We start from the raw sequence: 14760 nt of genomic DNA on the forward strand, positions 1-14760 counted from the left end.
CTAGGAAAGGGTAGAGATAGGGGAAACAACAAATTCTTCTCTGGGGCACCATAAATCCTATTTAAATCTCTAACCGACCTCTGAACCGTGCATGTCTGAAGAATGCTTCAAGCAATCTAAGAAAAGATGAGTGACCTGAGCTGACTTTTGAGGTGTAGCCCAAGAGACAGAGATTGTAGTTTGAGTCCAATCAAGTTAAGTGGCCAGGAAAAACAAAAAAACACCAACACTCCTCAGAGAAATATTATAGAAACCAAAATTTCAACAACATAACATTCACAATATTTAGGTTAAAATCTAAAATTTCTTACTCTAGGAAGAAGAGGAAAATAATCCATTCATATATCCATGAATCCTGTCCAAAGGAAGGATGCTGATCATCAACCAAAATATTTCCACAGCCATACTTCCCTTCTCTTACTTCTCAAGAAAATAGTACCCTACATTGTTTATTCCATAAAGTAGTAATGCCTACCAAAGTTGCATAAGAGCAGAGCCCAGGATTAAGATGGTTTTCACTAGCAACTCCAACAGATTAAGAACATATCATAAATCAGCTCAGCAAAAAGCAGATATAAAAGCATTGACTTTTTTTGCATTCAGTTGCTAGATCCTGGATGCCAGTGCAATTACAGAAACTTTGTACCTATAATGGGAGTCTCCAGTGTGAAACCTTTAGCACTATAGAACACCACTTGGATCTCAACTCTTTGAGATTAAGAACACCAATATTAAAAACAAATTATTGGGCATATTCTGTCAATCTTGACACCAACTCAGAGTTAGAAATCATGCTGCACCAAAGGTCATCATCAAAATGGAAGCAGGAATTCAGCTGGTAGCTAGAAGAATAGGAACAACAGAGTTTTTGCCACTTTTTAATCTTTACTTCTAATACCTGACAAAATGTTTAGCTCGTATTAAGGAAATTAATAATATAAACTAAATTAAAGCATAAATAATTTATGTGAGCGGGAGTACCAGTGTTCTGTCCTCCCACGAGAGCAAAAAAATGACCCAGAAAAAATGAATCAACTTTTACAGAATTCTGACATCTAGGCAAAATTTAGAATAAGTAAGGGAAAGCTTGGTGAAGAAAGAAGCACCTTGGAGTTCCTGTCATGGCGCAGTGGAAACAAATCCAACTAGGAACCATGAGGTTGCCGGTTCCATCCCTGGCCTCGCTCAGTTAAGGACCCGGCATTGCCATGAGCTGTGGTGTAGATCGCAGATGTGGCTTGGATCTGGCATTGCTATGGCTGTGGTGTAGGCCGGCAGCTACAGCTCCGATTGGACCCCTAGCCTGGGAACTTCCATATGCCACAAGTGTGGCACTAAAAAGACAAAAAGACCAAAAAAAAGAAAAGAAAAGAAGCACCTACTTTGCAGTAAAAAAGGATCGTGGTATATTAAGTTGCCTGCCTACCATACCTTAATCTCCAGATCAGCAGTTGATTAGAGTATCACAGCCTGTACAAGTTCTTAGTGCCAGAGGGAATAATACAGACCTTATTATTTTAGAGTTCTTTGGTGGATCCCTGAAGTACAGGCACAAGGACTTGCCCTACTTTGCCTGATTTAGAATATTCTAAAATCTGGATTGTTGTTGGTGGGATTGCCTAAAAAATTTTAAAGACATAAGGGTTATCTTCAGCAGACTGTGACAAGAAACAATAGACCAGTCAAGCAAAAAAAAAAAAAAAAAAAAAAAAAAAAAGAAGAAGAAGAATGATCTGGGAAGAAAGAGGAGGGGGAAAGAGATATGTTGGGAAATAAAACTTCATTTTTAAGGTATATATATATTACATACATAGATATATATCTTAAAAATACACCATGGAAGGCCACGCATATGCCCAGGGCTGGATATGTGCTTATAAAAGACCTGAAAAGACACTGTTTTTTCTCAGAACTAACCTTCAGGCTCCGAGCCTCAGTACATGCCTAAATTTAAGGCTAACACCAAGTTATAAACAGCCTCACTAATCCTTGAAGGAGGGTCCCCAAATAGACCCAATCTGTAGACTAAGAAAGTACCTTTTCTTTGCCTACAAGTGTTAAAGAAACCTCTGTGAAAACATTAGATGACCATTAAGCTGATAGAACACTGATATCAGTGGCCACAAAGAAAACAGAATTTATAAAAGTAGTTTAGAAAAGTCATTAAAAAGGCAAACAAAATTAACTCACAACAAATAGTAATAACTAACCCCAAGGAAGGGGCAAAATCTACTTTTCTGAGTTGCCACATTATAATACTCAAAATATTCAAGTTTAATCAAAAGTAAGAAGAATGAAAAGAAACTAGAAAGTATGGCCATTCACAGGAAAAAAATTAATAGAAAATGATCCTTAGGAAGCTTAGGCATTAGACTTACTGGACAAAAGATTTTAAATCATCTCTCTGAAATCAGCTCAAATAGCCAAAGAAAACCATGGACAAAGAACTAAAGGAAACCAGGAGAATATTATCTCAACAAACAAAGAATAGCAATCAAGGGATATAAGTTAAGAAAAAAATCAAATAGAAATGTGGGGGCTGTAAAATACAAAAATTGAAATGAAAAATTTACTAGACTGATTCATTTGCGTAATTGAGCAGCATGAAGGAAGAATTGGGGAATTTGGAGATAGGTCAGTTGACATTATCCAGTATGAGGAGCATAAAGAGAAAAAAATGAAAAAAAAAATGAACTATCAAGTTTACTAACACATGCATAATGGGAGTGCCAAAAGAATAGAAGAGTAAAATGGGCAGAAAGAATATTTAAAGAAAAGTTGTTTCCCTCACAACTTTGAGGAAAGATGTGAATCTATACACCTAAGCTCAAGGAGTTCCAAGAGATCCATTCCAAGACATGTTAAAAATTACAAGGAATCTTTAAAAAGATTAATAATGAAGTTCTCTTTAGAAACCATGGAGGCCAAAAGGCAATAGGATGACATGTTGTAAGTGCTCAATAGCAAAAAAAAGCAACATTTTGTCAGCCAAGAATTCTATATATTGCAAAATTATAAACTATCCTTTAAAAATAGAGAAATTGAGATTTAATGCACAGTATACTGAACATAGATAACAGTATTGTGTTATAATCATCAAACTTTCTAAGAGACTACAACTTATTTTTCCAATAACTAAGAAGAAGGAATAATTAACTAGTGGTTACCATTGGGGAGAAAGATGGAAGGAGTGGCAAGATAGAGAAAGGGAATTAAAAGGTACAAACTACTAGGTATAAAATAAATAAGATACAAGGATGTAATATACAGCACCGGGGGTGTAATAAATATTTTATAATAACTTTAAATGGAGTATAATCTATAAAAATATTGAATCACTATGTTGTATACCTGAAACTAATATAATATTGTAAATCAACTATACTTCAATAAAAAAGGATAATTATATAACATAATAGGGGTGCTAATTACCACTACAATGTAATCATGTTACAATATATAAATGTATCAAATTAACATGTAGTATATCTTAAATATACACAATGTTATATATCAAATGTATTTCAATTTTTAAAAATTTCTTTATAAACGAAAACTGAGGAAGTTCATCACTAATATATCTGTCCTACAAGAAATGCTAAAGGGAGCCCATCAGAGTAAAATGAAAAGATATTAGTAACTCAAAGGCATATAAATAAATAAATAATAAAGGTAGCTACATAGGTAAATATAAAATCCAGTATAATTTTATTATCTGTTTGTTATTCTTCTCTTGCTTTACTATACTGTATAAAGGGCAAATACATAAAGCAATACTTATGAATCTATTTTACTGGACATATATTGTATAAAGATGTAATTTTTGACAATAACAAAAAAGGAGGGAGGTATAAAGGAGAAAATATTTTTTACTACTGAAACTAATTTGTTATTAATTAAAACTTGGCTTTTATACTGTTAAGGTGACAATTTTAATTCCCAAGCTAACCTAATGAAAAATACTATAATACATAGACAAAAGGAAACAAGAAGAAAATCAAGTTACCCTATAAAAATTAATCATAAATGAAAGCAATAACAGAGGGCTTTATCAGAAAAACAATATGTATCACATAGAAAACAAATAGAAGGTATTCCCATTGTGGCTCAGCGGGTTAAGAACCCAACATATTATCTATGAGAATTCAGGTTTAATCCCTGGCTTCCCTCATTGGGTTAAGGATCATGCATTGCCACAAGCTGTGGTATAGGTTACAGATGCAGCTTGGATCCGGCATTGCTGTGGCTGTGGTGTAGGCTAGCAGCTGCTACTCTGATTCAACCCCTAGCCCAGGAACTTCCATATGCCATAGGTGTGGCCCTAAAAAAAAAAAAAAGAGAGAGAGAGAGAGAGAACAAATAGCAAAAGGTGGAAATAAGTTCTTTCTTAACTATAATTATTTTAAAGATAAATGAATAAAACTGCAGTGAAAAGGCAGAGCTTGGCAGAATGGTTAAAAATACATGATGTCAGAATAGATTTTTTGAAAACCTAAAGAGGAGTTCCCGTCGTGGCTCAGCGGAAATGATGACGCAGGTTTGATCCCTGGCCTCATTCAGTGAGTTAAAGATCCGGCTTGCTATAAGCTTTGGTATAGGTCGCAGACATGGCTTGGATCTGGCATTGCTGTGGCCGTGGCATAGGCCAGCAGTTGTAGCTCCGATTTCACCCTTTGGCTGGGAATTTCCGTATGCCGTGGGTATGGCCAAAAAAAAACACAAACCTTCCTCTACCTGCTGTCAATAAGACACTCATTTTCGATCCAAAGTCACAAATAGATTCAAAGTAAAAGGATGAGAAAGATATTGCATGCAAATAATAACCAAAAAGAGCTGGGGTGGCTATACTAGTATCAAACAAAATAGAAATTAAGACAAAAAATGTTATGAGACAAAGAAGGACATTATACAGTGATAAAAGGGTCAAATTATCAAGAAATAAACCATTATAAATATACATGTACCTAAAAACAGAGACAAAAATATAGGAAGCAAAACTGACAGAAATGAAGGGAGAAAAAGACAGATTCATAATACTTGGAGACATCAGTACCCCATTTTCAATAATGAATAGAACAACTAGGCAGAAGATTAATAAGAAAAGAGAGAACTTGAACAATACTGTAAAGCAACTAATCCTAACAGACACATAGAACACTCCATCTAACAATAGCAGAAAAGATATTTTTCTCAAAGGCACGTCAGGCCTCAAAATAAGCATAAAATTTGTAAAAATACTATTACCATTCAAAGTATCATCACCACACTGGAATAAAACCAGAAATCAACAACAGAAGAAAATTAACAAATTCATAAATATGTGAAAATTAAACAGCACACTCATTATTAAACAACCAGTGGATCAAAAAAGCAATTACAAATGTAGTAAAAAAAATATTTTGAGTTCCCGTTGTGGCGCAGCCGAAATGAATCCGACTAGGAACAATGAGGTTGCGGGTTCTATTCCTGCCCTCACTCAGTGGGTTAAGGACCTAGCATTGCTGTGAGCTGTGGTGTAGGTCACAGACGCAGCTTGGATCTGATGTTGCTGTGGCTGTGGCTGTGGTGTAGGCCCACAGCTATAGCTCCGATTGAACCCCTAGCCTGGGAAACTCCATATGCTGCAGGTGTGACCCTAAAAAGCAGAAAAAAATTTTTTTTGGAGAAGGGCAAAATAAAAACAACATACCAAAACTGTTGGTATGAGAAACCATAAAAAAGAATGAAGTACTGATAGAAGCTACAAAAACACTGTGCTGAGTGAAATAAGCTAGACATAAAAGATTACCTATTGTATGATTGCATTTACATGAAACATCTGGATTAGCAAAAATCAAGTGACAAAAAGCAGATTAGAAATTGTCAGGGACTGGGGAGTGAAAATGAGGAGTTACTGCTTAATAGGTAGTGGTTTCCTTTTGCCATGATAACATGTTTAGGAACTAGAAAGGGGTGACTGTTGCATAATATTACGAATGTACTAAATGCCTCTGGATTATACACTTTACAATGATTATAATATGTAAATTTTACCTCCATAAAAAATAATGCATTTAGGAGTTCCCGTCGTGGCTCAGCGGTTAATGAATCCGACTAGGAACCATGACGTTGTGGGTTTGATCCCTGGCCTCGCTCAGTGGGTTAAGGATCTGGTGTTGTGGTGAGCTGTGGTGTAGGTCACAGACGAGGCTTGGATCCTGTGTTGCCGTGGCTCTGGCACAGGCCCTGGGCTACAGCTCTGATTAGACCCCTAGCCTGGGAACCTCCATGTGTCACAGGTGCGGCCCTAGAAAAGGCAAAATGACAAAAAAAAAAAAAAAAAAGTATTTAACACTGAATGCATTATTATCATCGTCATCATCATTACTATAGAAAACAATGTTTATGAAATTCCACTTTCTTTAAAAAATTTAGATTATCAGAAGAAAAACATAAGTAAACTAAATTTAAAACTACAGTCGGTATAATTTGCATAACATGTTCTTGTCTTCTCTCTGTTCTCTTTCAGATTATGTCTGGCCATTACCTAGGTATTTGTGCCCCGTCTGGATTTCTTTAGATGTTTTATTTTCTACAGCGTCCATCATGCACCTCTGCGCTATTTCGCTGGATCGGTATGTAGCAATACGTAATCCTATTGAGCATAGCCGTTTCAATTCACGGACTAAGGCCATCATGAAGATTGCTATTGTTTGGGCAATTTCTTTAGGTAATGAACTTTCTTGGCCAGTAGAATTGCAGCGGCTATGCTCAATACTTTCGGATTATGTACTGTGAACAACGTACAGACGTCGACTGGTAACATTTGCGTTTAATCGGGATATTTAATAATTATTTAATAATTATTCTTAACCTATTTAGCTGACATTTAGGTTAACAATAATGGGAGAAATGTAAAGTATATGAATATGCAAATATAGTTTCCATTTGTTCTTTTAAATTATTTTATGCATCAAAATGCCAATGAATTCTGCAACACAGATACAAAGCCTTTGAGATATTTAAAACGATTTGACGATGACAAAGATATATGATAAAGTCTAAATTTTTAAAATCTTAGAAAAGATCAATCTAGCCCAGAATATTCATCTTAATATTTTTATCTAGTTTTATATCTTCTTCAGTGGAAAATTTTATGGTGCAATATGAAGCTGCACAAACGTGTCTAAATTTATGCTGTTAATCAACCTAAAATATATTATTTCTCTGTTGTTTTTAAATATCTCTTTGAATTCTGGTTATACAAAAAGAAAAAATCTATTGGTTTCTTTAAAGATATGGGGGAGGTGGAAGGGTGGTAAATGATCATCTTATTGCTTATATTTGAAATAGTCATGCTTTGACAATGCTAATATTCAAGTCACAAAATTTAACAAATTGAAATATAAGGGCTTTTACAATCCACTTTTTCCTTTATTTTTTTTTCTCTTACAGTTGGAACTTACATTTAGTGTCTCATGAAATATTTCCTCCTCCAGGTTATGTTTCTGTAAAAGATTGTGATAAATTTTACAGGATCAAGATCTCTATATGTACAACATCTAAAGATTTTGACTCTTAATTTATTGATAAAATACATTTAAGTTTTTTAAAATTGTTATTTCCCCAATACAATTTTTTTTCTACTGTACTGCATGGTGACCCAGTTACATATACATGTATACATTCTATTTTCTCACATTATCATGCTCATCATAAGTGACTAGACATAGTTCCCAGTGCTGCACAGCAGGAAGATTGTTCTTTTATAGGTAAACACGTACATACACTTTTAGATAAAAAGCAATGAAACTTCACCCAGGAAAAAATGAATTTATATACACAATTTGAGCTACATATTCAAGGGCTTACAGATTTTACCCTCTCCATCCTGCAGAGCTTCTCTAGGAAGATGCCAGTTTCTATGGTGCTTACAAAGGAAATACACAGCTAAATTAAATCAGAATATTAGAAGCATCAACTTCTCATAATTACAGACTGGGTAATTCAGACAGACTCTTGCATTAAAGACAACAAAAGTATGGAAAAAATACTATAAGTATTGAGAAGTTAATATGATAGTGAGAGATCCAGAAAAAGACAAAGATCCAGGAAAAATGATTATGACTTTTGGGTCATGTTGGCTAATGGTGCATTTGCAAACCTGAAGGTGATGACAGGTTGAGAAGCTTATTTAGTTTCATGAGCCTGGCAACGGTCAATCAACTTAAACTTATTTTTGGATCCCAAAGACATGTACACTAGAAATAAGGATTAAATTACCCTTGACATGGATTTCAAGCCTGGTTCAAATCATCTATGTAACCAAAAGAAAATCTTGAGCCTGCAAAATTGGATTAAACTGATTTCATATTCTTCACCTTTCTAAATTTACTGGCAAAAGCAAAAAATAAAATCATTATCCTAGGCTTTAAATTATTTCTTTCAATAAATTTCAGTTTCTGTGACTGAAATACAATGATAAACAGACACAGGAAGAAACAAGACAACATGAGCCAGATGTAACACAATGAAGGATAATACAACTGAACCCACAGGCACTCAAGATAGTTGAATTACCAGCTATAGACTAAACAATTATTTGTAGTGTGTACATGGAAATTACAAACCAAATTTAAATATTTCAGCAAGAAGCTTCAAACTATTAAGACTGACATTTAAGGTATGGGGAACAACAAGAAAATCTGGAGCTTAAGCATAACATGAAAACCTTAGAACTCAAAGACAGATTAGACATGGCTAAAGGAGTATTACTGGAGGTCAATTAGAAGAAATGGTGATGAATGAAGTAAGGAAAATTGGGAGGATAGAAAAGAGACTAAGAAGGCGGTAGACATACAGTATATGAGAAGAGTTTTATAAAGTCAGGAAATAATGGCAGAAAAGCAATATTTGAAGAAATAACGGCTTTTCACATTGATGAAAGACACTGATTCTCACATTTAAAAAGCTCAACAGATCTCAAGCAGAATGAATAAAAAGCTATCAACATTTAGACCCATCATAGTGACACTGAAGAAAAAGAGAAAATATATATCAACCTTAAAGAAAAAAGATAAAGTTCAGTTAAATAAAGCAGCAAGATGAACACCTTCACAACAGCCGCAGTGGAAGCTAAATGATACTGAAATAATAGTGTCAATGTACTGATAAAAAAGTGAATGCTAAATTAAAGTCTTATATTCAGCAAAATTACACCTCAAGAACCAAAGTGAAAAAAAGATGTTATCAGATAAACAAAAACTAAGAGAACATGACAAAAGCAGACTTCTAGTCAATAAAATACTAAAAGGTGTTCTTCAAACAAAGGAAAATGGGCACAGATAGAAAGTTAGAGATGCAGGAGGCAATTAGGTGCAATGAAAATGGCAAATGTGGTTAACGAATCTGACTAGGAACCATGAGGTTGCGGGTTCGATCCCTGGCCTTGCTCAGTGGGTTAACGATCCGGCGTTGCCATGAGCTGTGGTGTAGGTCGCAGACGCGGCTCGGATCCCGCGTTGCTGTGGCCCTGGCATAGACTGGTGGTTACAGCTCTGATTCGACCCCTAGCCTGGGAACCTCCCATATGCCGCCAGAGCAGCCCAAGAAATGGCAAAAAGACAAAAAAAAAAAAAAAAAAAAAAAAGGCAAACGTGTGGTTAAACATAAACATTTACTGTGTCAAACAATAATGATAATGTTCTGGAGCTCGGTATAATAATGGAACAAAAATGCACAAAACGATAGTATATAAAAACAGAGGGATGGAAGTAAATTTTTTCATTGTCCAGGAGAAAATACAAATGATATTTAATATTAAGCTTTGATTAATAAAATATAACTTATCCATTCAAGAATACTCACTAATATAAAAGAAATGTTTAACTTCCAAATTTATAGAAGAATATTATAGAATAATATAACAAATCCAAAAGGAGGAGATAAAAGATAAAAAAAGAATACAGATCCAGGTGAGAAAATATAGAAACACATACTAAGGTGGTAGAATTAAAACCAAATGTATCCATAATTAGAGTTCCTGTCGTGGCTCAGTGGTTAATGAATCCGACTAAGAACCATGAGGTTACGGGTTCGATCCCTGGCCTTGCTCAGTGAGTTAAGGATCCAGCGTTGCTGTGAACTGTGGTGTAGGTCGCAGACATGGCTTGGATCCCACGTCGCTGTGGCTGTGGTGTAGGCCGGCGGCTACAGCTCCGATTCGACCCCTAGCCTGGGAACGTCCATATGCTGCGGGTGCGGCCCTAAAAAAGACAAAAAAAGAAAAAAAAAATTTCTCCTTAGTACTTACAGATTCCAGTTTGTCCATTTCTTCTGTTGCTTTCTTAGTTTAAGCTTTCACCGTTAATTATTCAGACATCCACATGTCCTTCTCTCCTATCTCTGTGCAAGAGATGGTTCTTATATCCAGACACATCTTCACTTCCTTAAGTGAGCTGGGTACACCCATGACAGTAAGAACTAGAGATTCTTCTCCAAGTCTTCATGTTCAATTACTCATAATATTTCTTCAGACATTGCTTTTCTATTATTTTCTCTATGCCCTGTTTTATTCCTTGTTTGATTTCCTAATCATCTTGCTTTTGCAGATTGATTCACTCTTCTGTTTTAGCCAGAGCCATTTTAGGTTGCTGAACAAAACACTCCACCATATTAATGATTTAATTATTTGGAAACCCAATAAGGCCCTGCTTCCTTTAAGGAATTTTATCTACAATCAAGACTATTAGCCATGATTCACAAATTCAACCCATGCCCTCAGGATATTCCTCTATGTCATTTTTCAACAACATCTTAACATATCAGTACATGTTGGTAGATAGTCTTTTTCAAATGTTCTTCATTTTTATTGTTTTTTTCCACCAGTTTTATGAATTACTCATTATTTTTTCCAGATTTATTGACATATACTTTACATATAACACTGTATAATTTTAAAGTGTTTGAAATTATGGTTCAATATACATTTATATTGCAAAATGATTACCTTAATAAGGTAACTTAATATATCCATTTCCTTATGTAATTACCTTTTGTGTGTGTGTAGTGAGAATCTTTATGATTTACTCTCTTAGTAACTTTCAAATATACAGTAAGTTTTGGTAACTATAGTCACCATAGTGTACATCAGATCCCCAGAACTTATTCACTTTACAACTGCAAGTTTGTACCCTTTGATCAGCATATCCCAACTTTCCAACTCCCTGGCCCCTGACAACCCTCAGTGTACTCTCTGTTTCCATGAGTTTTGCTTTTTTAGATTCCACGTATACCTGAGGTCATACAATATTCATCTTTCTCTGTATGACTTTTTTCAGTTAGCTTAATGCCCTCAAGATTCATCCATGCTGGAGGGGCTGTGGAGAAAAGGGAACCCTCTTGCACTGTTGGTGGGAATGTAAACTGGTACAGCCACTATGGAGAACAGTTTGGAGATACCTTAGAAATCTATACATAGAACTTCCATATGACCCCGCAATCCCACTCTTGGGCATCTATCCGGACAAAACTCTACTTAAAAGAGACACATGCACCCGCATGTTCATTGCAGCACTATTCACAATAGCCAGGACATGGAAACAACCCAAATGTCCATCGACAGATGATTGGATTCGGAAGAGGTGGTATATATACACAATGGAATACTACTCAGCCATAAAAAAGAAGGACATCATGCCATTTGCAGCAACATGGATGGAACTAGAGAATCTCATCCTGAGTGAAATGAGCCAGAAAGACAAAGACAAATACCATATGATATCACTTATAACTGGAATCTAATATCCAGCACAAATGAACATCTCCACAGAAAAGAAAATCATGGACTTGGAAAATAGACTTGTGGCTGCCTGATGGGAGGGGGAGGGAGTGGGAGGGATCGGGAGCTTGGGCTTATCAGACACAACTTAGAATAGATTTACAAGGAGATCCTGCTGAATAGCATTGAGAACTTTGTCTAGATACTCATGTTGCAACAGAAGAAAGGGTGGGGGAAAAACTGTAATTGTAATGTATACATGTAAGGATAACCTGACCCCCTTGCTGTACAGTGGGAAAATAAAAATTAAAAAAAAAAAAAGATTCATCCATGCTGATGCAAATGTCAGGATTTCCTTCTTTTTTTGAAAGCTGAATGATATTCTATTGTATATCTTCTTTATCCATTTCTTCACCAACAGACACTTCGGTTGTTTCCATGTCGTGGCTGTTGTGAATAATACTGCAGTGAACATAAGGGCACAGATATTTTCAAGACAGTGATTTCATTTCCTTTGGACACATACCCAGAAATGGGATTGTTGGCTCATGTGATAGTTAAATTTTTAATTTTTTGAAGAATCTCCAGATTGTTTTCTATAGTGGCTGCACCAGTTTATCCTCCCACTAACAGTGCAGTAGATTTCCTTTTTCTCCACATCTTCACCAACACTCACTATCTCTTGCTTTTTTTGATAATAGCCATTATAACAGGAGTGAGGTGATATCTCGTAGTTTTGATTTGCATTTCTTTGATGATTAGTGATGTTGACCATTTTTTAATGTACCTATTGTTCATTTAGGTCTTCTTTAGAAGAATGTCTATTCAGATCCTTTGCCTATTTTTAAAATTTTCTTAAAAAGCCTTTTATTTTGACATAATTTTTGATTCACATGGGATTCTAAGAAGCAATATGGAGAGATCTTATATACTCTGTTCCCAGTTTTCCCCATGGTAAATGTTTCTTAACCCATTTTTTAAATTGGGCTATTTGGTTTTTTGCTATTGATTTGTATGAATTCTTAATATATTTTGAATATTAACTTTTATCAGATATACAGTTTACAAATATTCTTTCCCACTTTATAGGTTGCCTTTTCACTCTCTTGATTATTTCCTTTGCTGTGCTGTGCTGAACCTTTTTTTTTTTCACGTAGTCTCACTTCATTTCTTCTGTTGTTTGCGCTTTTGGTGTCATAACCAACAAAAGTATTTCCGAGATCAATGTCAAGGAATGATTTCCCTACATTTTTTCTATGAGTATTAGTGGTTTAGGTCTTACTTTTAAGTCTTTAATTCATTTCAAGTTAATTTGTGTGAGTGGTAAAAGCTAAGGATATAAATTCATTCTTCTGCATACGAATATCCAATTTTCCTAAAACCATTTTTTGAAGAGAATATCTTTTCCCAAATAAGTACTCTTGGGTCCCTTGTCAAATATTAGTTGACTATATTCATGAATTTATTTCTGGGCTTTTGATTCTGTTACATTCATATATGTGTCTGTTTTTTAACTTGCATCCTCATGGTTATTTGTTGGATTCGTTTCCACTGAGCCACAATGGGAACTCCATTGTGTTTTTTTGTATCTGTTGAGAGGATCATATGATTTTATCTTTATTGATATAGTGTATCACATTTATTAGTTTGTATATTTTCAACCAACTTCACATCCTCAGTATAAATCCCACTTAATCATGGTGCATTTTCCTTTTAATGTGCAGTTGAATTCAGTGAATTGCTTTTAATGTGACCCTTGAACATCATGAAGGTTTGGAGTGCCAAACCCTACACAGTCAAAAACCATGTATAACTATAATCAACACTCCATACCTGCAATTCCACATCTCCGAATTCAATTATAATTGCATAGTACAGTATTTACTTGTTTATTTTACTGAAGTATATTTTATTTGCAATATTATACTAGTTTCAGATGTACAACGTAGGGATTCAAATTTTTATAGATTATGTTGCATTTAAAGCTGTTAGGTAATATTGGCTATACTCACTGTTTGTGCAAAATGTCCCTATATCATGTTTATTTAATATATACTAAGTAGTTTGTACTTCTTAATCCCCTATCCTATCTTGCCCCTCCAACCTTTCCTCTTCCCACTGGTAACCACTAGTTTGTTCTCTATATCTGTGAGTCTCTTTCTGTTTTGTTTTATTCATTTGTTTTATTTGTTATATTGCACATACAGGTGATAACATATAGTATTTATCTTTCTCTGATTATTTCACTAAGCATAATACCCTCTAGGTCCATCAATGTTGTTGCAAACGGCAAAACTGTATTCGATTCATAACTAATATTCCATTGTGTGTGTGTGGGCATGTGTACATCTTAGGTTTCTTCCATATCTTAGTTATTATGTTGTTAAGAACATTGGGATACACATCTCTTTTTCTAATTAGTGTTTTTGTTTTCTTTGGGTTAATACCCAGAAGTGAGATCGTTGAATAACATGGTAATTCTATTTTTAGTTTTAAGGGGAACCTTCATGTTATTTTCCACACTGAGTGTACCAATTTACAGTCCCATAAACTGTACAAGGGTTCCCTTTTCTCCGTATACTCATCAACATTTTCTGTTTGTGGTCTTTTTGACAGTAGCCATTCAGAAAAGTGTGAGGTGATATCTCATTGTGATTTTGATTTGCATTTGTTTGATGATTAATGATGTTGAGCATCTTTTCATGGGGCCTTTTGTAGGAGACATTCTATGCGTCCCAACAGCACACTCCCCTCTGGTCACTAGAGCTATATGTTCTAGGGATGCCCTCTATGTTGGCTTCATGGATACTTCTGTGTGTGGCAGGCTGACTACTGTAAAGCAGTCTTGTAGGAGTGGATGGCCCCCAATCTAGTTGGTTACCAGGCCCTGCTTACCTTGTGGGGAGGCTCCCAATTGCTAGTTGTCAGCACTGGGGTCATGAGGTACCTGGCTCTGGATTCCCAGGTACTCCTGGGGCTAGTGCTGGCTCATTGGTGGGCAG

The 14760-nt window shown here is 35.3% G+C and overlaps 1 protein-coding gene across 3 annotated transcripts in view; it reads left to right on the top strand.

The window, feature by feature from the left end:
* Nucleotides 1–14760, top strand: part of HTR2C (5-hydroxytryptamine receptor 2C) — a 254308-nt gene that overhangs the window by 194011 nt on the left and 45537 nt on the right. For 2 of the 3 annotated variants that reach the window (XM_085006240.1, XM_085006241.1), the window contains exon 5: nt 6509–6614. In XM_085006240.1, coding sequence (XP_084862366.1) covers nt 6560–6614 — 55 coding nt within the window. In that variant the 5' untranslated portion in view covers nt 6509–6559. 3 annotated transcript variants of the gene reach the window in all.

Source organism: Sus scrofa, chromosome X (genome assembly GCF_054392235.1).
Source record: "Sus scrofa isolate SSC_HxYL_T2T_F1_AM1 chromosome X, Sscrofa_HxYL_maternal_Yorkshire_Landrace_v2.0, whole genome shotgun sequence".
NCBI classification, from domain to species: Eukaryota; Metazoa; Chordata; class Mammalia; order Artiodactyla; family Suidae; genus Sus; species Sus scrofa.